General features: G+C 42.4%; 1 protein-coding gene across 1 annotated transcript; it reads left to right on the top strand.

Moving 5' to 3' along the window:
• Positions 1-3,098: 3,098 nt before the first annotated feature.
• Positions 3,099-20,270, top strand: LOC142585091 (isocitrate dehydrogenase [NAD] subunit gamma, mitochondrial-like). Its single transcript, XM_075695600.1, has 10 exons — positions 3,099-3,282; positions 4,288-4,418; positions 6,558-6,673; positions 7,874-8,064; positions 10,713-10,846; positions 12,300-12,402; positions 13,400-13,546; positions 16,414-16,508; positions 16,778-16,838; positions 18,628-20,270. Exons 1-10 carry the CDS (start codon positions 3,193-3,195, stop codon positions 18,715-18,717), a joined length of 1,158 nt encoding a protein of 385 aa, XP_075551715.1. The 5' UTR covers positions 3,099-3,192; the 3' UTR covers positions 18,718-20,270.
• The last annotated feature ends 4,138 nt before the right edge of the window (positions 20,271-24,408 follow it).

Here is a 24,408-nt window from a genome sequence, read left to right as displayed (position 1 = left end):
GCTGCGTTGTGAGGCAACGGAAATATTCAGCTGTTTCGCAGATTTCATGGTCCGTAATATTTTGTGGTCGGGCACACATAAGTGCCGCTCTTCGATGAACCTCTTTCCCGCCGACGTAAGTCACTGTATAGGTGCGGGACTGCGAATGTACCGCTCTTCAATGAAACTCTTCGACCCCGACTTGGAGCACTGGGTGTCTCAGCCAATCAGTCAGCGCTGGCCTTCAGTGAACCTCTGTGATGCTAACTTGAGTCACTAGGTATGTGCCAGTACGCGTGTGCACTCTACACTGAGAAGAAACGATCCTGAAATTTTTCCGACTCTGGACGCTATCGAAACCACGTCACACGGTTTCCTCAAGGACAGCAAACCGACGCTTTAGCAGGCGGCACCACAAATGCACTGGGTATACGTGCCGCTTTTCAACGAACTTCTTCCGCGCCAACGCTTTAGCGAGCTACGCACGCCACGAATGCACTGGGTATGGGCTGCTCAATGAACCTCTCGCAAACTTGGATCGCTGTATGCGTGACACTGGACGTGCGGAAAGCGAGAGAACAATGCTCAGCGTTCGCTGGCACCGGCGCGCCACGCCACGTTGATCTCGGAGGCCACGCGCGGACTTCTCGGCAGCGCCACTAGATGGCGCGGGGAGTTTAGACATAAGCGCGAGAGAGGAGGCCGGCTGCCGCACGACGCTTTCCTCAGCGTTCGCACGCACCGGCGCGTCATGCATTTGGGACGCCATGCGCAGGTTTCACGGCGACGCCCCTAGATGGCGCCGAGTGTTCTCAGGGAAGCGTTAATGAGAAGTCCTGCTGCAGTACACACCTCATACATAACCAGTTTCGATGGTGGCAATACGATGTGTCGCTATATTGATTCAATGATAAACGCATTACCGTCGACAGTCATCGTGACATGGGTTCTGCCGATTTTGCGTGTGTGTGTGTGTGTGAGTTTGCTTCGTTTGCTCGTTTGCGTGTTCTTATTGTACACAATGTTTTTATCAATAAAAGCAATTTTGTCATGCATGCTCGTTACTGATTGATTGATTGATTGATTGATTGATTGATTGATTGATTGATTGATTGATTGATTGATTGATCCATGAGGTTTAACGCACCAAAGCAACACTGGAGCAGTGAGAGATGCCGTAGTGGAGGTTTCAGAATAATTTTTGACCAATCCACAGGAATCTTTGACGTGCACCTAAATCTAAGTTGATAGTTTTTGTTTGCTTGTTTATTTTTTAATTTCCACATATACTTATTTAATGGCTTTGGATGTATACATAAGCAATTATTTCGTGTATTTTTTATACAGTGCGCAGGTATACAGCCTTGTAGCTTTTTTATCACTGTATGCTGATATTAAATGCTTCAGTGGGGAAAGCGTATACAGGGAAAGGGGGACATGTGAGACATACAGGTCAATCTTTTACAACGTTTTCGCCGGTCCTATAGACAGCCATATTCTCTAACTGCTGTCTAAATAATTAATCTTATTATAACGTACTCTACCGTATACCAAGAGGAGCACGAGTTCATTGCGTGTGTTACTCTGCAGACGCGTACGTCGTTAAATGTGGGCACCACACTGTGTGAAAAGCTGTGCGTCAGTGTGCACTGAGTTACACGGTGAAAAATACACACTATAGAATCGAAACACGACGTCGTCATAGCGGCTTCGGCACTGATATTAAACCAGTAAGCCGGTTTTCCAGAAGGGGTGACAATGATTAAGTCCGCTTGCAATGGTACGTTGAGACTAGAAATCTCTGGCTGGCTCTAGTAGTCGTGACTTACACAGCTACTTAGCTCACTTCCAGATATCAAACGCAATACGAAGTAAGAACGTTTTTTTTTATACCAATTCGAATAACCACGAGCTATTTTGCCTCCATCTTCGAGCTGCGCAACCAGATTAGCTTGGAAGGGATGCAGTATTGAGCATAACGTACCGTATTTGTTATGGGCCACATCCCGACATCGGTTTCTCTAGAGGAGTTTTTTTTTTTTTTAATGTAAATACACTCAAGGAGTTCCCTTAATAATCTGTGAGCGGGTCAGCTCTATAGTGGTCCGCAATGGCTAGAAGACTGATAACTACTAATCTAACTGATGAGCTTCCGTCGCTTTGTGATTGGTTGGTATTAAGTTAATTAGACACAGCAGGGAGTCCAGCAATACTCTTGTGTTGTTTCCCGCCATGAATGAAGTGCGCTTAAGTCATCATTTTTAGTACGCGAAAAAGTTTTCAGCGCCACTGCGACAGTACTTTCAGCACCCCCCCCCTGAAGGGATGCTTCACCTAAGGTATATTTATGATGCGGCGAAAGCAGACTTCCGTACAAGCTGTCAGTAGTAAGCGTGGGACGCTGCCTCCGATGCTTGCTTGCTAAAACAAAGACACGTGACGTGTGACCAACCGCAACCGCTCATTAAAGGATGAAGTAAGTACGTAGTCATAGTGGCTGCTAACAGGCACCTTGATCACTTCATAATTGTGCAGGTAGTGACACTGAAAAGAAGCCGTGCGCAGGACTTTCTCATGTGCCATTTCTTGAGACAAGCTTCTATTACGCATAACTCGCAAAAAGTACCAACGAAACATTTTTTAAAGATTTTCTCGGTCTATGCAAGAAAATTATAAGTTGCCTTCATTAATATTGCGCATTATTGTATAAGGTTACAGTGCATGGAGTTCGAAAAATGGACAAGACGACTGAAAATTTCTTTTCTTGTTGCTGTTGGTGTTGCTGGTCTCATCGTCGCTGTTGTCCTCAATACAAATAACGATTACGAGTGCTGTGTGCTAACAACAATGTCATCAACAACAACAAAAGAAAAATATATAAAGGGAAAATGGGTAAATGACTAAGCGCATGGATTTTCGATAAAAGCCCGCTTTGCGAGAGGTTTCCAATGTACGTGTCGACAGAAAAAAATTTATTCGAAGTTTGATTACCCGCACCTGCAAAACAAAGCAGACTGATGTAATTTGTATCGCGTCAATGTCTGACAACTGACACTTTCCACCACGGTGGCGTTGCACACAGCACCGCCACATTACAAGCATCATCATCAGCTCGCACACTAGCGGTTCTCCAGCGGTCCAGCGCATCGCAGCAGTTTGTAGTTTGGGTTTCCATATCCGGGTGGGGACTGCGCATTGCAAGAACTCGTAATAATGGCAAATTCAGTGCGTTTGCTAACTAACGTGTCTCGATCTGTGCCTCGTAAACTGCTTCCCGCAGGAACAACCAGCACGCCGCGAAAGGTAATCCGTCCGTGCCTCCGTGCCGGACTCCGGATATGCAAAGTGCGCATGTGCAGCAGCGCAGGACGATTCTAAGGTCAGGCGGAAATTTGAGGAGCAAACACCCTTAATTTTCTAAATAAACGACCGTGTCGGGTCTTATCATTTGGAGCGCATCTTCCTTGTCCCGCGCGGAGGTGTAGTTGCCCTATGATCTCTTATCAGCGCATGCATCCCTTATCTGCGAAGCAGACGCCTTGCCCGATCGCCAGCGCTCGATCGTGGTGTGTTTGGGTTGTGCGCATAGTTCGAGCAAAAGTACGCAAAGCTGAAGTTATCAAATTAGTGATTGCCCTTATTGCGAAGTAAAAAAAGAAAAACTTTCGCATTATAAGAGCGCCCGTGACGCGTGTTGCGGGCTCCCGTCGCCGAAGCATCGCCATCGTTCTGTCTATATACACGCCTAATGAAAAGCCTGTGTGATATCACATTAGGTTTTTACGAACTCTGGCACGCTCAGTCAAGTGCCGAACTTGAAACGTTATCCTGCGGAGTTCCGTCACTCTGCAGAAAATTGGCATGAAAATAAAGGCTTAAAATATTTATATTATATTCTGGGCTTTTATCGTGCCAAAACGACTTCATTACGCCGTAGTGGGGTGCTCCGGATCAATTTTTACCGCCTGGGGTTCTTTAATGTGCACCCAATATATTAATGCACGGAACACGAGCGTTTTTGCATTCCGCTTCCATCGTAATTAAAAGCTGTTTTACATGTAGGAATTAAACTTTTATAACAATGACAGCAAAACGAATTAAAATGAGCAAATCTTTCAGGAAATTAGTACGTCATGGAATCAAGCTTGGGGTCCTGACCACAATAAAAGCTATGCAAAATTTTGCTTGCAGTACATTGCTATCACATATTACTACAACAATAAATGTGCCTGTGTGTGTGAATTTTTCTTGACTGAAGGCGTTTTGCTTCGTAAAATTGAAAATGGTATTATTTTTATTTGTCTTCAGTACTTTTCAGGGCAGGCACAGCCTCCACACGTGACAGCAAAGGCAAAATATGGAGGTCGCTTTATGGTAACAGTGCTACCTGGTGATGGAATCGGCCCTGAACTGATGAAGCACGTTCGTGAAGTTTTCAGGTAGATTGCTTTCATCATATTGCCACCATCTTCCTGGGCCTCCATAGACACACCCAATGATTCGTCAAACACCAATTCTTAAAAACAGCGCAGGGTGATAAATAGCTAGGTTACTTTTCTGCAAAACATGATTATGCCTGTGGACATCAGAAATTCTGTAATATTCATTGGCAAACTTGTTAATCGATTCAATATAGATAATTATGGGGACTTTATTTATTTACTTTAAAGCACATGACTCACACTTGCAGAATTGAAGCCAGGCAGTGCACATGGTGTGTCAACCAAGTAAAAATCCAGAAAGTACATTGAAGTGAAAGTCACAAGAACAAACAATAAACGGGCTCGCACTGCTCCTGGACAAGATTGAACAACATTTCCTTTCAGTGTTCATTCTTGTGACCCACTAGCATGTTTAACTTCAACCTGTACAACCATACTAGCCTCAACCCTAGCCATTCTGAATATAGGGCTGGCATAATCTACTGATTCCTTTTGCTCAATTCTTTTGCTACCTTATCACCCACCACTCATGACCAGCTGATCCTTGTGATTGCATAGGCAGAGCACTGTTCAGACTACCAATGAAGTGTGAAAGGGAAAGTAATTGGAATAGATACCATTACATTATGTTGACCTAGCACTACACTGTCAACAATTCGCAACGATCATCGCAAATTGTTGCATTCACAATGCAATATTTTGTTGATAATGATTAATTTGTGAAGTCGCAAAGCCATTTGGAGCCAGAAGGACAATATTCAGGCGAATATATGCACTGCCCATCATTCCTTTGCTGGCTGAACCATTATGTTTGCACCTCCCATAGACACCATAGCATTCGAGTTCCCTCTCATATTTTTTTATTCTTTTTTAGAAAACTACACCAGTGCAAAGTTTGCTCTAGTCATTTTTATAAAAAACTATGATTTCAACAGCAGTGCACACATCAATGCTGTAAATAATTTCACTATGTTACAGCAAACTATAAGGCAGCACTGACTGTATCACATACATGTAAGCTAGTTTGGAAAAAAGATCACAAACAGCCACTGAGGCAAACTGTCAGTGCCCGCAGTCAATAGCAGAACTGTTTCCCCACCTGTGTTTCAGATTTGCATAAGCTAGGTTAGCATAGCAACAAGGTGATCATGGTGACAAGTCATAGCTACAAGACAGGCAAACAAGAAACTGCAAAATCCAAGTTGGGGGACAGCTGTTGCTGCCAGCGGTGCTGCTGAGTTGTTGCTTTGGTGGGCTTTCATTGTAGTTTGGCCATTTCACCATGTCAAATTTCGTGCATGAAAAACACAGGCCTACTGCTACGAATGTGTATGTGTGTGGTAAATGTGTGCTAAAGTCTGTGTGCTGCCATTCCCTGTGGCTAGTCATTCCATGCAGACAGTGCTGCATACTTTACTTATTATGAGGTCATGCTATGTCCACGGTAAGAATAAATATAAAATACAGCATTATGATTTGTCAGTTATCATGTGGCACTTGCTTTTAGCAGTTACTTGCATTACATACGTTCCTCCTAGCTTCATGAGCCTGCATGTAAGAAATGCTTTGATAAATGCTCATGTGCTTGGAAATTCAGGGCCAGATTCACATGACCCCCGTCCTGTAAGAACACCTTGTGATACACAAGATTGTAAGGACACACATAAGTAGGTGATAAAAACAAATACCATGGTATAACTGCCAAATTGGAACACAGCATTTTAAGCTGACTGTTTCCACAGGCATAGCATGGCTGCACGACAGCTTATACACACCAGAATGTCTGTGTCTGACAACTAGCCATAGGGCACCAGCTAGTAATATAGTGAAAAAGGTGATAGCCAGATAGCCAGGGCAGCAGCAAACTGTTACCTTTACTTCATGCAAGGTAACTTTTGTGAAACTTTGATGAGATATAATCTCATAGCACTTTAGCACTTGACTCCAAGGACAAATGCAAAATCAAAGCATTTTATTGGTCGAAGAAGTTTAGCCGACGGTTGTGTACACAGTCCGGATGTGCACGGACATATGAACACGAGACCTGTGTAGTTTTCTGTATCAGTTCTAAGGCAGCATTGTGGGGTTCATGGATATAGTATAGCAATGGTACCACTTGTGCTCTACTTCTTTCAGATATGGTGGTGTGCCTGTGGATTTTGAAGAGGTTCATCTTGACTCTACCCAGGACGATCTGGAGAATGTTGATGAAGCCATCACGGCCATCAAAAGAAACGGCGTTGCCCTGAAAGGTTTTTAGATGTTTGTCTTTGTCTCAACACAACACATTTGCCTTATCTTATAACACAACACATTGTGTCTGTGTTGCACCATCTCTGATTGGCCCCCGTATCCATGCTATGATTCTTTTAGTGCACAATACCTACAAGCAGGACCTGTTAATGTTAATTTCACTGGATTATAAACGTGGGTGTCCCGTATAAATGTGAGTTGCAAGGCATATGTGTTGAGAGCTCTTCACATAAGTATTTGCTTATTAGTAGGGAGATATCTATGTAAGCTACTTGTTACAAACAAATAATTCTTGAGGCTAGAGTAGCTGAAAAAGTGTAGAGCATATTGTCATAGTGCAGTAGTGATGAAAAATCAGAATCACCAACAGAACTGTGAATGAAAGACCAGACAGACGGACCAAAAAAACTTTAATGAGCCATGAGGACCTGCAAGGTTGCCAGCTGGGGCTCAGGCCACCCGGGCATTATGTGCGGTGAGGCATAGCCTTTCCACCACTGCCCAGGCCTGCTGGATTGCCCATAGTTGGTCGTGTAGTTCCGAGCTAGTCAGAGTGCTTAGCCATAGCTCCTCGAGAAGGTCCGTTTCTATGTTGTCCTCTACATATATTGATCTGATCTCTGTGCGTTAGACTTTCTTTATTGGGTGAACTTGTGCCCAGAAAGCAATGTACCACTCTAGTGAAAATGGCAGCAACAGGCACACTCAGCAATCATCGACTTTAATTTCACGGGTCAAGTTCATCTGTTATTTTGCATGTATCACCTTACATTATAGCATAATTGTTGGTACCTGTGTAAATTATATAATGTATAACATAATTTACGTTGCGTGTGCAGTCTGATTAGACATATCTCTTTTGTCATAGAATTGGCAGTAATGATCAGGAAATTTTGTATACAGCAGGCACGTCTTCCGCCGAGCCAAAACTTGATAACAGTGATTATCCAGTGCAACTGGTCACTGGCAAAAAGCAGAACAATGCATGTATTGCAGTTCTGAAGCCCTGTCTTTGCCTCTAGCATTCGTTGCAATCGAGAACACTTCTCTCACATTTCTCGTGTTATGGCTTCGTCTTGTTTGTAGAATATTCAAAATAACTGTAGCATTTTGTCTTTAGTTGTATTCTTTCATGTTTGGCGCTATGGCAGCATGTTTTGGGAGGCTGTGGAAAGTGAACACATTGTTTCTCTTGGAAGGCAACATCGAGACAAGGCACAACTCGCCCACCTCCAAGTCCCGCAATGTAGAGTTGCGCCTACGGCTGAAGCTTTTTGTCAATGTGATTCACTGCAAGAGCCAGCCCGGCGTTCCGACTCGCCACAACAACATCGACATCGTGCTGATACGCCAAAACACAGAGGGAGAATACAGCTGTGCCGAGCATGAGGTCAGTTCTCTGCAACATCTTTGCCTCGGTAGACTTGTGACTACTTTGAGTGCATTGGCTTTGTCAGTGGAGCATGTAGGAGGGTACAAAGACCATAAATTTGCAGATGGGGTAGCCACTGACTCAACTGAAAATTTGTTAGAAACAGACATGCTAGACATACTCTAGAATCCACTGTCACCATTAGAATGTACAGTCACGTGCAATATGACCTGCAACACCGGTGCCCGTGCTCGAAGGGCCTCCAAGCCTGTACGGCTGCGCAGACTCAGAGTAAGTTCCAGACCTAAACACAGCTTCAATTAGTGGTATTTATTAAACCGCTATTTCACATGTCAGAGACACCGCGCAGCCCTGGAGCCCCTTAGACCATGAACAAGGGTGTTGTAAGTCATATTGCATGCGACTGTACCTGGCATAATAATGGTGATCAGGTGCAAGACTGTCAAGTTCATCATACATTTTATTAAACAGCTAGCCACTTACTTTAGTGCTGCCCCGCCATGTTGGCTGTGATACAAAGAAAGAAAAATTGCAGGCTTTTGAGCTAAACACAGTAGACTCCATGGAATAAATGTGGAAACTGCCTTTCTGCCACATTATGTGAATCGTGCTATTTTTCTGCCGCTCAGAAGCAGTACAGTGGAGCCTTGCTTTAACAGTGTTGCATATGACACAAGAATGCTTTCATTTTATCCAATATTTGTTATAAGCATATGTTTTGATATATGCTGATATTGGTGGGGAAAATTTTATAATTGCTTCATTACATTCAATAATTCGTTATATCTGTGTTATGTTGAAGTTTTACTGCAATAGAGAGCCTAATAGACCCCTGCATGTAGTATAGTAATTGACCCCTGTATTGTTGTGGATTCATCCACCGAACACTGCACTTCCGGCTCCTAAATAAGGAGGGCAGCACTGGCACCCAGCTGAAATGGCCATTGTGCCTCACTAACCCTTCTTGGCAATTCGTGAGTCAGAATTTTGTACCAAGGCACATTCATAATCTACTCACGACAGCAGTGTAGAAATTAGTGATACAAAACAATTGATAAACTGACTATTATTAGTGTAAGAAAGACTATTGATAGTTATCGACAGCATGCACTGCTGATAGCATTGCAGTTTTGCTATGAAACTATCGATAGTGTAACAAGAACTATTGACTACTACGAATAGTATTGAGAAAGTTCGCTATTGACAGTGCGATCAGTAGTTTTGCATTTCCTGGCTAGTTATATAACCAGAAATTTTGTAATAACTGACCATCAGTAACACTAGGTTCATGCACTTGGGAACGGGAAAATGTTACCAAGTTTATGTTGCAATCGAACACGTTGTGGCGCTAATTGGTTCATAGCTTTCAGAAGATGAAGCGCCAACAGAGAAAGCACACTAAGAAAGACCAAACACAGGTCAAGGCGCTTCCTGTCTCTGTTCTTTCTTAGTGTGCTGTCTCTGTTGGCGCTTGATCTTTTGCAAGCTATGTTGCAATGTTGACGTGTGGTATGTCGCATGATATTGCATTATTGGTAGTGCACTATAAATATTGCTATTGAGAGTGCACTTGATAGTACTATCTTTGATAACGATTAAACTGTCAACAGTATCGATAGTACTATTGATAGTTGTACATCACAAGTGAAAATGCATCTATCAAGCAGCTTTTTATATAGGAATCTCTGCTTAGCCAAGTGGCAGTGTTGTCCTAAGTACACTCATGAAAGCCAAGGAAAAGTCATATGTCTTGACCACTTTGTGAACACAGAAGCAAGGCTCAGAAGCAACAAGGCCCACATGATTGTAAGTGCCCTGATAGATAAAGCTGCAATATAATGCTTTCGGGTAGCAGTTTATTCTGTTGATTTAAAGCTTAATTTCACCGCATTCCTTATGTCTTCAGAATCATAAAAAGCATACTGCTGCAGAACAGAATACAAATTTTCAATGCTTTCTTGAGTTTTGTCAAGTTTACAGAATGTGGCCTCCATGTGAAAACTCACTACAGGAACATCCGATATCACATCTACTATTTCATGTCCAGTGGAATTGGAAAGCAGCTATCCAGCCACTTGAAAATCATGCCTGGTGCAATGCATTGCGAAAAACAATGAAGGAAGTGAACTGACTGCATACAGCAACGCGTACTCACACTGAGCTAAAGAAAATACCCAACTGTCTGTCATCCCACCCATTTTACTAAAACGTTTTGCGCATTTTATTCAAACTTACAGCAAAATTACAATTGGAAGTGTTTCAGGATGTATGTAAGACATTTTAAATATAATTAATTTCATCAATGCTATTTTTGTGCACAATCTTGGCGCACACAAATCAGTAAACAGTGCCTTAAAGGGTTAATATAAACTGTATGACATTTCATGCATTATGAGTGAGAACAAGAAGGGGAACCTAGTTGGGGCTAGATTTTTGTTAGTTTTTACCTGTAACCAATAGACAATGTCATGCTATGTGCACAGTATCACACTATGCGTTACATCGTATAATGCATTCTATCGCATTTGCAACGCCATGCATTGTATCACATTTTAAACTGATGAACTGGACCAGATGCAATGGTACAGAACCACTGAAGTGTCACCACCTGTTCTTTTTCCCATGTCCTTTTCCATGTATATTAGAGCGTTCCAGGTGTAGTGGAAAGCCTGAAGCTGATAACAAGGAACAAATCAGAGGAGATTGCACGCTATGCTTTTGAGTTTGCACGACAAAATGGCAGAAAGAAGATAACAGCTGTTCACAAGGCCAACATCATGTGAGCTGTTTTGTGTGGCGGTATTCTTAGCCTTGTTGGTAGCATGTTCCCGAACTGCATGCAATACATATTGGTATTGCATGCAACATGTTCATGCTGCACTGAGATTTACCTATGTTCTTGACTGTATCTGGGCCAGGTTCTACATGGCAATCGAATGTTACTGCAAAGGAGCATACAGATGGCATAGTGTTAAATTATTTCAGAAGGTGCAGCTATGTCAGTAAATTTCATCATAATGTTGCCTTGTGGTGATATGAAATTGATTGTATGCATAGAGAAGTGTTGTTTATAGTGCGTACATAGCATTCACAAAACTGTTGCCACTCTGGCTGTGTTACAAGAGCAAAACGCAGGCAACAAATGCAAAGTGCCGCAATGTATATGTACAATATGTATCATATTTGGTGCGTCATGCATGACATAAATTATGACGAAGTGCCCACAGGGTGGTCATACCAGTGTGCTTACTGTAGTGCAGTGCATCTCAAACTTCACTACCCTTTGACTTGCTCACAGGCATGTCTGCTTTTTTAAAAAATAATGTATGCACAAAAAACAACAACAAGATTTCATTTTAAACCTATAACAGTTAAAAGCCTACTGCATGTCAGTTTTCAAACATTGTTAATTGTATTGTAAGTCTGAAACAGTTTGTGACCAGTGAGTACAATGATGCCCCAAGCATGAAATGAAGTGAGGTGATATCAGTCTATATGGAAGGCAGTAAGGTCTAAAGTGTGGCTTGACATGCATCACTCCTATCTGTTTTCAGTTTTATCAGTGTTGATTTAAGGATTGTGGCTCTGCAATAGTGCATCGTTGGAAATATCTTACCAAGCATCTCACTCAGTCTTGAATAGACAATGCTCATTAAAGGTATACCCTCTTGAACTCTGTTGAGGACCAGTGCACTTCTGCACATACCACGCTTTGAGAAATGTCGCCTGTATATTTTACAATGCATACTGCTGAAGATTACATCTGGGTGCAGCACTCAGTTTGTTTTGTCCAGAATAAGTCACAACTACATGTCGTCTGCAGCAATGCAGGACCAAACAATGTGTCATCTCGGTGAAAGGTATGGTAGTGTCAGCTGACGTTGTCAGCCAACAAAATACTGTGTGCATCATGTCTTGCTTGGAACTGTGACAAATGGCTCCACCATTCTAGTTGCTCACAAAATCTACACTTCCTGGCCTGCATTGTACTTCCAATTTGCTCTGAATGAAACGGACAAATGGTGCACCCAAGCGTAGTCATTGAACACAGTACACAGTGGAGTGCTGCTTCTGTGAGAAGTCTCAGCATGAATGAGTCAGCAGTTCAGCCAGAAGAACCGTTTATACATGTGTCCCTTATGTACTCTACATTAGTTATATGGCATAACTTTGAATATAGGAAAATGCACTTTTCGTCAGCCGTCCACATGCACTGACCGTGGTCTTCACAGGAAACTCTCTGATGGCCTGTTCCTCAAGTGCTGCGGAGAGGTTTCAAAGGACTACCCTGAGATTGAGTTCGACAACATGATAATTGACAACTGCAGCATGCAGGTCAGTGTAATCTCGTTGCCAAGGCTTGTAGTAGATACTGCCACTTAACATCATGTGGTATTCACTATTTGAAGACCAGAGAGTGTGTGTGTGTGTGTTGAAGATTCATGTGGTGGAAATGTTAAATTAATTAATTGTGTAAATAAGTTTTGCAGATGAAGTTGCCAGTTAATTCAGTCTTCAGTTAATTCAGTTAATTCACTGTTATCATCAACAGTCTCCTAGCAAGCTCGAACGGCAGAGTGATTGCCTTAGAAAAATGCAATCAGGGGTTTAAACCCCTTAACTGGGATGTATTTGATTTCAAATGTGAAATTTGCTTTTTGAGGATGCTGAAATGGGTGGCCCTTTGTAGCAATATTTCAATACATTACCTACCGTCAGCAGCGACTTTTCTTCACTTGAAACTTCCACCACCTTGTAGATTTCTGCAGGACAACTTATAGTTTAACAAAATTTCACATTATAGCGTTTTGAAATAGTGCTTGCAAAGTTCTTCCAAAAGCTATAAAATAACATGTCCAGTGTGCACATGAGCAAAATGCAATGAAGAATTTTGTGGGTCCTGCGCACACACTGACTTTTGATTTTAGTGTTACGGGCTTTAAGTGGCTTTGCTTCAATCAAAACTTGACCTTGCTGCTTATTTTGTCAGAGCAGCTAGAAATAAATGGTCAAATCAGCTCTTGCTTAACCTCATTGCACTTCGAGGACAATGTGTCACTGATGCGTTGTCATTATTATTGAGATCAGCTAACCATTATAACAGTGCTAGGCCTTATAAAAGATTCTATTGTTGCTGCAAAAGTGCTTTGATTTCTATCTACCAGATGGTGCTGCAGCATTTATTATTGGCCATGCACTTCAATTGCGGAACACACAGCTAGTAGCTTCCTGAAGGATGTGTATAGCAGGGCTGTAGCCATTTTTCGCGCATCTATGTAAAAGTTTAGAACATATTGTACTAAAATTGTTTGTTGACGCCTGTTCTTTGCAGCTTGTGTCAAACCCATCGCAGTTTGATGTGCTCCTTCTGCCCAACCTGTATGGAAACATCCTAACCAACATCGCCTGTGGCCTTGTCGGTGGACCAGGCATCACATCTGGGAGGAACTATGGCCATGATTATGCTGTGTTTGAAACGGTCAGCACACTCTTTTCTGAGCAGTCATTCAAGATCATTGCACTCTGAACTGAGTCAGCACATGAAGGGCTTAATGCTTTTAATGCCTTAATGCCTTTAATCAGGAATCAGTAGCAAGTGCTTCCCATGATTATCACAGTCATTTGCAGTGTTTGGATAGCTTTTACCAAAACTGGTTTTCGTTTGAGATGCTGCTATTACTGTGTGAACCTGTGTAGAAAGAGTCCAAGCAGAAGTTACAGTAGACACAGTGGTGTTACATTGAATTCAGCTTGAAGTATGTCTAGTCACCTGCTCTTATACATGTACTTTGTTATCTTTGGGCCACATGTCTACAATTGTACATGCATTGCCTGCATCTGAGAATAGCCATTAACAAAGATAACCATGCTTAAAAAACATATTTCATGTTTCTTATTTAAGGTATCCCATCTAAGAATTTGACCTCCACACGAAACCACCAGATGACAAAAACAAGGAAAGCATGTGTCGGGGCACGCATTAACCGCAGGCATCAACCGTGATACCTGCGGTTGAAAGGATGTTCCACACCGCAGCTGCCATGTTTTAGAACGACACTGGCTAGCTCTTCCAGGGCTAGGTTTAATACATGTACACAGTTGGCCAAGTAAGTGGACAGAGGGACAGTTGCCAGCATCGCTCAATTTGTAGATCATTGCACACATTTTATGGTGCTTGTGGTTTCAGCTCCCATCGACAGCAGGTTGCCCTTTCTTCCCATTTATTTTTCTTTCCCTTTGTTAAGAGTATAAAGCCCATTGAAAACTGAACCCTGTAATGATGGCACATTAAATTCTCCCCCTCCCCCGTCCCCGCCAAAATATTTTCTATCTAAATGGCAAAACAAATCTATAATAAACGTAATCAACAAAAGAAAAAAATAATTTGCTGGAACTTTTTCAGCAATAGTGGCAGAAGACTGAAGGTGGGCTTCCAGCTACCTATCGCATTGTTTTGAATTTGTACAGACAGCTCTCATCGTATGTGAACCATAGGTGCACATTTCATTTGCTTTACATCACGTGTGTGACACTACTGCAGCCGGACGCCTGCCATCGGTCTGTCTTGCCTGACTGAGCTTTCAAAATAATGGGAGTCGCGTGCCGAACTTCATCTACTTCATCTTGCATTCCTTCTTTAAACCAACAAGTGATGCTTGCAGCCTGTCATTCAGTGTTGGCAAAATACATTTAGCCAGAAACTTTGTATTCAATACCGCAATTAGGCAAGAAATACAAAAACATTTTTCTGGTATGTTGCCTGTAGGCAACATTCGTCAGTAAAGGTTAACTATCGTGTAATTATTTCAAAAGCTTACTTCAAAAACTAGTCGACAACTTAGCACCAAACTCTCTAAGTATATGATAGCATATTTGGATTCTGATTTCCAGACAACTTCATGTGTGTATGTCATGGGTGACCCTGCACACTCTCATTTATCTAAGTGATGTTTCTACACCTTGTGTCTCTTATAATAAACTTGTTCTGTGCACACTGTGATGTGCTCGTGTACGCTCAACCCACCTGGAGTTTTCTGTTAGATACCTCCAAAGCGGATGAAATGAGCCTAAAATGCTATAAATCAATGAGTGACTGATAGGGAGATTTGAACCTCTATATTAAAACACAGCAACCCAATGCTCTAACCATTAGGCCACCATCACGCACACGGTTCTCCTGTGCCAAAGTCACTCTTTGAAACATCTGACGCATCTCTGCATTCTTCCCTTGTGATAGCTAGCGCTTTGAAACGCTGTGTTAAATTGCACTGGCTTTAGGATTGCCCCGCATTTTTTCCTCAGACAGATAGCTAAAAAGTGTGCGAGGTATGCCTATAATGCTTTCGCATTAAAAAGAATTAATTTCCCCAGTGCTTCCTTGTCTCCTAGCATCGTCTGGTTGTTACTAAAATATCAAGTCCCTTGGTTCCTTTGATTCTTCTTGCTTTTGATTTCACCAGTGTCACAAGATCAGTTTAAGCAAGTTACAAGGGCTGAATAAGATGACCAAGGTGCGAATGGCGGGAGACGTGGTAAGAGGAGAATAAATGAGTAATGGTGACATGCAGCTGCCTCCTCCATGTGCTCATGCTATGTGTGGTTTTATTACAACAGCTATCATCATGCTCGACGTGCATTAGAAAAATGTGCCAGAAGTTGGACACGTATGAGTGGTGTGATGGCTGCCTCGTTACGTGGTGTTTGTTATGGTGTCTTTGACCGTACTGATTTACGCCAGGCAAGTCCTTGATGTGCATACTAAATGACGATAGCTCATGATAGCTACGATAGCTGGGGCTCTAGAAATCTTTTGACTCATGGGCACTCAACAAAGTGAGGGCACGAATGGCCACCTGAAGGTGGGATGCCATAGAAGAACCTGTGAAAAACCTATGAACCACGTGACAGCTGTTACCTGTATCAAGGACTGCCTTTTCTGGCTGGAACTTTTCCAAACTCTTGAGCTACAAGTAGCCCAAAATGGTTGTGCTGCCTTTGAAACAGGTGACTTTGTTCCTGCACCTAAAACATTATCGAAGGTTGGAAGCATGGAAACCGTGTTTATGAACTAAGGGGAGACATTGAAACTTTCAAACATTTTACAGTGTTTTACAACGCTTCTGTAGTTGCACTCCTAGGCTGTCATACCCTTCCCAATGCTGAGTGAAGCATGCTGGCTATTGCAAGTGCGCTAATGTCTGTCAGTGGAACTTGAAACCTCAGGGAGCCTTTTCAAATGAACCATACACCAACAAGTGTTGTTGCGCAGAACATGCGTGAGGGTGAACCTGCCTTGAACATTGTGTGGTGAAAAATTGCTAAAAGCAGGGCTCTGATCTGATTCAGGGGACACGCAACACCGGAAAGTCAATTGCTGGCAAGAACATTGCCAACCCTTTAGCCATGATGAACGCAAGTGTCGACCTGCTGGATCATTTGGGGTAAGCCTGCTCTAGAACTGAGCACAATCGCAATTGTACAAGACGAATGGTGCCATCCAGAAATTTCAGAATGTGCCTGCCTTTAGGGCAGCTTCTTCAGTGGTATCCACAGGTGCACGAGAGAAGTACCAGCCAACTTTAAAATGTCTGCTCACGGTGATGCTGCGAAATAAATGTCTAAACTTAGTTGCAAGCAAGAGCATTGCTAAAATGTTAGTCCTATTTTTCTTTCCTTTCTTTAATTGATCATAACATTTTATTTTTTTCAGATTGAAGGACCATGCAACTGTGATAAGACATGCAATCGATAAAACTCTGAATGTTGACAAGGTATGTCAAGCACTTGGAAAAGTTAATCAAGCTGGTGTATGGTTCAAGACATGCGTTTATGGAACCACGAGCGATGTGCATGCAACCTCCTTGTGGCTTAATGCAAGCAACCCAGAATTACTCTATGCAATTATGCGTGTGCTTTCCTGTGTGATGTTGACGTTGTGCCTCTACATTGAGATGTAGTAGTCTTCTTTGTACTGGGTAGCAGTTCATGGGATTAGCAGCTAAGTATACTTGGCATTGTTGGGCGGGTGTTTGTGCTGCAGTCCACAGCTGCGGTGGCCAACAAGGCATGCTCAAAGAGAGAGAGAGAGAGAAGAAGGAAATGCAGAGAGGGTAACCAGGTTCCAGCTGGTTTGCTACCCTACACAGTGGGAGGGAAAAGCAGGATGAAAAGTGTTATGATAGCAAGCAGTCGGGCAGCATTGCAATTGAAAACCAAGGCATCAACTAGCAAGAAAAAGGCTTATATTGCCAGCATGCCTAATTATATAATATCAATTGGTGTGGAAAAAATGAAAGTAGAAAGAGCTTGTATAGTGTGCATAGCACAATTCCGAGCCGCTAACACTGCAGCCTGCAACAAAAAGGAAAGGAGGAACAATGTTCACTGTGTATTCAAGGGCTGTTGCAAAGGCCAGTCATCTTTAAAAAGTTTGGCAGCGCTCCAGTAGCTTTCTTGGTAGATGATGGTTCAGTCCATAGTGCAATATATTTATGTCCAACAATATCTTTACGTCCATGAATAAGCTGTACTATAGCACGATGACAGCGAGATCAGTGGACAGCCAATGGAAAAGGCCCAAGGTATAATAGCGACTGTGTTTATTTCAACTAGGAGAAGTCAATTTGTATGAATGAAGCATGAATGGTTCTTCTCGGATGACCTAGAGCGACTAAAGCAGTATGCCATGAAAGCATTATTTGAACACTCCGAATCAAAACATCTCATTCATATATTGCAATTTCCATGTGATGCACGAGGTCACGGATGCCTTTCCATTCCCCCCGTTTCATGCTTTGAGCTGGTTTTGCTCTCACATTTTTGCATCGTTTGTGCAGGTCAGGCCTGCATTTTCATGCATGCTTTTTTATGCCTGCTGTATAGAGTCTAATTCACCTTTGCCAAGAATTGTGCAACTTCATTAACTTGCACATCAGATATTCTTGTTTCCTTACAAAGGTTCACCAGCACATGTTTCTCCCTGCTGTCATAATTGCTTTGGTAATGCTTTCACCCATTCAATATCTTGGTCTTTATTCTTTCATCATGGTACCCATAGGTCATCTAACTTATTGTGTACTACCAGATTCATCCCTCTTCTGCGTTTTACGTGCATTTGTTTTATACTTTTGTGTTCACCACCTCTCGTATGTCAGTTTCATGCTGTGCATGCTGCTAAGATTTAATCTGATAGCCGTCGGCTGTACTAATAAAGAAAAGATGAAAACAAGCATACAAATAAAAATGAGCATGCTAACACATCTCATTATATCATCCAAGGCACATGGTGTCAAGTTCCGTAAACAAGAAAAAACAACATACCTTTCTTAAAAGTTTGCTGGTGTCTAAAAAGGTACTCGTCAGTTGTTTCTAATATAGAAAAATGTGGTGCATTTTAAATCTTGAAATGGTCATGGTATCACTGGATGATCTCTTCAAAGCAGATATGAAAACTACACAAAATTGCATTGTGCGCAGTGCTTTTGATGAACATCAAAAGCATTGTGGCCATTGTGTTTTGCTATTTTAGGACACCACGTTTATTCTCTGTTTTTTCAACAGATCCATACACCAGATCTGGGTGGCCAAGCAAGCACTCGAGATGTCGTCAACAACATTATCAAAGATGTGCAAGAGACCACAAGGCTTTAGGCCTTCAACGGATACCTGTGCTGAATTATGTGCATCTACTTACACATGGTAGTCACAACACAAGCTCTGCTCTGTTGAAGAGGGGGAGATTATTATTTTTATGATTTCACAGCCCGGTGCACTTGAATTAGATGTACTTAGCATCCGTGGAAAGCAGTGTTAATGTCGATCAAGTATTCTGTAAGATTTTTAAGAAAAGTATTTCTCAAGCAAGAGTGTGGTTAGCCTGGCTACAAAATGGCAGGTACCGAGGGCTCCTATTTTGTGTTCTGCTTGGCCAGCCACTGTCCAAGCGTCTGGTGGACTTTTAATTGTCTTCCTTAACAAAGGCAGAATAGGTGCATGGGTTTGAGTGAACAGAGCCACAAGTTCGCTTTGTGTTCATTAACACTACTGCTATGATCACATACCCATGTGAAACGTCAGGCCACTTAGTAGTGGAAAAAAGAAAAAAAAAGGGCTCAGTAAAATTTCTTGCGTCTTAAACTTCAGTGCACCCAAATTACAACATTTGTAAAGTGAATCATGAAGTTCTTGGTCTCAGGAAACAAAAGGGAGTCGGTGTGACTGCACCCAGTGACCCTCAAAGACTGCCACAACACAAGCGTGAGGAAAGCTCAAGTAACTGGTCACGTGGGCTGTTCAGGTCACACACGAGCTCTGCAATGCCATGCACGAGGTTGCTTCAATCCATGGCCACGGCAGCCACATTCTGATGGAGGCGAAATGCAAAAATGCTTGGCGCCATGCTTTGGTTGAGAGAAACAGAGAAAACAAGAAAAGGCAGTAAGGCCAGCCAGACAGAGGTCTGGTTGGCTACCCTGTGCAAGTAAGAGGGGTTAGGAATTGAAAGAAAGAAGGCAAAGGCAAAAGGAGAAAGTTCACGTGCGCCGTAGTAGCACTACTACTAGCAATGGTAGCTAGCAGCACTGCTACTACAGCAGCAACTACTGCGCAGTAGTAGTAATACTATGGCTAAAGTGAACGTTTTACTTAGGTGATCAAAATTAATCCAAAGCCCTCTACCGTGGCGTCCCTGATAGCAGACTGAGCACTTTTGGGACATTCATCCCATAATTTTCAACAAGCTTTGCCGGTCAGGTACGCAGCTCGAGATGTTTTCAAGACCAGTGCTCTGTTCTGCAGGAAAAACTTGAGGACAAAACCAGAAATGGAGCAATTCATGTCCAGTTCCTGAAAAATGGTGGTGAAGAGCAATACATAATTTCTTTCCACTTGTTTAATGCAAATACAGCACCTCAAGTTCTTCTATGCTTGTAAGTCTGGTAATTGTTTACCTTATTTATATTCACTTTAGCAATATTTATGAGCATATTTATTCCCACTTGTACAAAATAATAGCTTTTAGTATCGTCTATGCCCGAGGTTCAGAAAGTGTTTTTGATTTCTGCGACCATTATAGGAAGCTCCTGAGTTGTGACTGTATAGAGAGCACTCACACAGTTGGATTTCTGAACCCGACACAAATGGCTTCAAGGCTTCGGCTATACGGCAAGTCAACGCCATGTCATTAAACAGTTATTGAAAAAGCACATTTGGAGCCATCTGTTTCTTTTATAAAAAGGCAACAGTCCACAGCAATGTTGCTGACACACTCAACCTTTCTATAGTGATAGCCCATTAAAGGGTACCTTCTCAAGTTTTCGTGGCATCCGTGCCAGTGTCATCGTCATATTTTGTTGGCAGAAGAAAAAGTTGCCATAAACAAACACCCTATTTGTCTCCACTCAAGATTCCTTTAACATTCAACATTTTTACAGTGATGGCTCGTTGAAGGCCAACTGCAACGAAATCCTGGACCACATAAAAAGCCTAGTTTAAGCTAGTGTAGATACACAGTAGCCTACGTGCAAAATTTTGTGCTTGAAATGCAAGTGGATGCATCACAAAAAGCTCATTAAGGTGGGCGTTTTTGATGCTGAAACTGAAAAAAAAGAAACACCGCCTTTACCGCTCGCCGCAAGTGACGCATGACCCAGAACACTGACAATCGGCACAGCTCCTGGGTATGATCTCCAAGATTAGGTAGTGCCCGTGGTTGCCCGCGGCACACTGGAAAATCTCCGAGGCAACATGCTGAGATTTATGTCATATTCGTTAACCACATGTGCGTCAGCTTAGGTGTTATTTAAAGGCTGCTATTGTGAAAAATAGTACCAGCCCTGCACCTTTGCCAAGATTAAAATAGTGTATACTAATTAGCCAAAGTGAAATTTAGTTGCATTTGGTCGTGAAGGGTTCTTTCTCAAGTTTTCGTGGCATCTGTCACCAGTATCATGATCATGTTTCATTGGCAGAAGAGAGAGTTGCCAGAAGCAAACGCTTGAATTGTCCCCACCCAAACATGACTATGCTTGCACACTCGTAAATTTTACAGCAACGGCTTTTTTTTACCCGATAGCTTTCATTGTGCCTGCCACTGGTATAATCATCGTGTTTAGAATTGTCATCTCCCTGGCAGAAGTTTTTCTATGAAAGAAAACTTCATCTGTCCTCACCCAGTATTGGATACTGAGCCCACAACGTGTGAGCTATTGTGCAAACCCTCCATCATTGGTACAATCGTTACTGTCAACGCCGTTGGCAATGGAATTTTTAGATGTTGGGTATTAGTAGCAGTAATTTGTTGCAATAAGAACAAAAGGAGGTAGGAAATGAAGGACCACAGACTACATAACTTGCATCTCAGGGGACACATTAAATGTCCAGCAGCCATGAGAAAGACAGAGGTTAAGAGTAAAGATATAGTAGAGATGAAAGTCACAGTAAAATATGTGTAAAGAAAATATGAAAGTGTGAAAAGAGGATTTATCAGTACGTAAATACATGACTAGGCTATAAATTATTTGCATAGCCCCAGGTGATCAACAAATAATGAAAAAAAAAATTAAAATCCAATCGACTAAAAAAGTAGCAATCGGTAGTTTTCACATAAATGCTTAGGAGAATCTGGGAAAAAAATGTATTGCCAAATTAGCTATACATTGACAGGTGACCCTTCAGTGAACAACTATTCTAGCAATAAAATCTTTTCCTTACTAAAAAAATTGTCCAATGATTACGATACTCCCTAATGTGAAATTTGAGCGAAGCTGCATACATCTTTTCACTTTGTGATACATTGACTGGCACGAACAATCTGTCTCTTGCGGCACGTTGCAAAGGGAGCAAAGTGTGGCACCCCCCAACTGCCTCGCTACCTCGCTAATCGTGATGTGTGGGTGTGATTCACAGCTGCTGCCACAGACAGACCTCTGCTCTTGCAGCGCTTTGTTTCCATAGAGACGATGTGCGCTACTCTGGCGCAGTCTTGTAGCCATTGTCCCAGCAAAGCTTGTTGTGTGCGGCACTACGCTTTTATTCTCACACTTTCATCATACCCTCGTCCCCAGCTTTCCTCCTCGCACTCGCTTTGCTATCGCCATCTTTCATTTGTGCTCTGCGTTGGCTCTTTCTTCCTCTTTCTTTGCTCGTTCACTTGGTTACAAGGACGTCGAGGGATGACGCTGATGCTTGCAGCAGGAACGGACGCCTCATAGCTGCGTTCTAAATATTTCTGTATCCCTGTGCATATCTGTGAAAGCCACACTGTGCTATTATCTATACTTTTGATATGGTTGTATTTTCACTCTTGTTACTTCTGTATTTTTTTCCTGCCGGGTATCTAACCGTCTTCGTGGGCTAGTACCAAAGGCCGTGCATTCTAACACAACGTCTCAAACAGTGGCCTAGGACCCCATATATGGAGCACACAGCTGTTATCAAGTGTCCAGATAGCACTCAATGTGACCTTCAGACCTGGTAAAGTGCCAATAAAACAATGTGCAATCACCTATCACTTGACACGTCCACTCTCGACTTCTGGGCTTAGCACATCTGTGTTCTTGGATAAGTGCACATTGACATCAGCAATAATGCACATTGCACTTGCTCCGTCCTAACCGGTGAATACACCTGTGATACCACCAGTCATGACACTGGTCAAGACGTGATCCCTATCACAGTCATTATTATCATCCTTATTTAGCGTGCAAAGATACACACTTGAAAGAGGGCAAAGGGAAAGCAAGGGGCTGGCAACTGCTTCCGGAAGGAGCACAAGGCCTGCCTACTCTGCAGAAAGGAAATAAGTAACAAAGAACAAGATGACCCCTGGTCAGTAAACTAATATGGACATCGAGTAATTATGTCGTCATGTATATATGTACATACTCTAATGTAAAATGTACTTAATCATCATCTTTAACAATGCAGTGTGAAATGAACATTTTAACTTTGCAATCTACAGTTCATGTTTTGCTTCAGTTAATTACCACAGTTCGCAAGTGCCATTCTACTACCAAACAATACCTCGCACTATGTAGCGCTCAACTGGAGTAGCAGCTGCCAAAGTCAAAGGCAGAGAAAGCTTATCAATGATAGGTGTGTGGCACCACTTCATAGCAATTCAGTTCAATTCAATTCTTTATTCAACATCATCATCATGAGGATGTTGGGAACAAGACACTGCAGGGAACAATGACACTGCTGCCTTCAGGATGGACAGCACGGCCGAAGACTGCACCGCACAATCTCTAAGTCGCACCAGCACGAAAGCTTTGCACAATGGTGGTCAGAGCACGCTTGGCGTTGCTGTGCTTGAATGTGCACAGAAGACAGTTTTGCGTGTAGCAGAAGTGACAAAAAGGAGGATAGGGCTGCAAAGGTCATGGCTGAATTTGAATGCCTAAAGGTTTAATACAAAACACATACAACTTTTTGTTGAAAAACATTTGCCAGCTAGGAGATGACCTTTGACGCCACACACATTTTGCATCTTTCATGAAACGTGCTGCTTTCCATTAAATGGCCCCTCAGAATGCTTCAAGCACACTTCTGCATCATCGTGGTGCAGGACATGCTGATCAGCGTTTGACATTGTATGCCCGCGCAAGTTTTATATAATGTAGGACAAGGAGTTCTTTCTGGTAGATGATGCTCTGAGAGGGAAACTGGACTGACGTACAACAATAGTCTCTTACGTCACTTTACCCAGTACCACCTTATCAGGAGCAAAAGGAAACTTTAGCATTAGCTACGTACAGGAGGTGTTTCTGCTACGAAAATGGACTTTGCAAATCTCGAGTCTCAACATGCCTCTGCATCACTTCTTTTTGGCTGATAGGTGAACATGGGAAGAAATTTATCAAACACAGTGTGCATGCGTGACCAATTCGATTGTTTTAGCAGCTGACAGCAGGCTTACATATTTGAGCACCTTATGCCAAAGGTTGAAACCACTTGTGCTAAGCATGTACAAGTATGGTCTGCTGTTAAAGGGAACACCTAATAAGTAATAGAGCCAATATGACTGGAATGCTCCTTTTAACTTTATTAGAAAGAAGTGGCTGACATGATCCACCGGATGGATGTATGTGTATACATAGCAAAATACTAGCCTGCGTGCCCTTATGTACTATAGCAGCAATAACAGAAAATAGACTACTGAGCGCTCTTTAACAATGGATCATACTCTTCGCCTTCTCTTGTGCATGAACCCATTGTTGCCTCCACCTTTGGCTGTTGTTGCCGGCATCTGGGCGCTTGCACTCCAGGAGGATCACTTTACAACCTTTTTGGCACAAAGTGGTGATAAATGAATAGCCTCATCAAGTTGTTTTAGGGAAAGCC

Source organism: Dermacentor variabilis, chromosome 6 (genome assembly GCF_050947875.1).
Source record: "Dermacentor variabilis isolate Ectoservices chromosome 6, ASM5094787v1, whole genome shotgun sequence".
Classification (NCBI taxonomy): domain Eukaryota; kingdom Metazoa; phylum Arthropoda; class Arachnida; order Ixodida; family Ixodidae; genus Dermacentor; species Dermacentor variabilis.
This window is presented reverse-complemented; position numbering and strand designations above follow the sequence as displayed.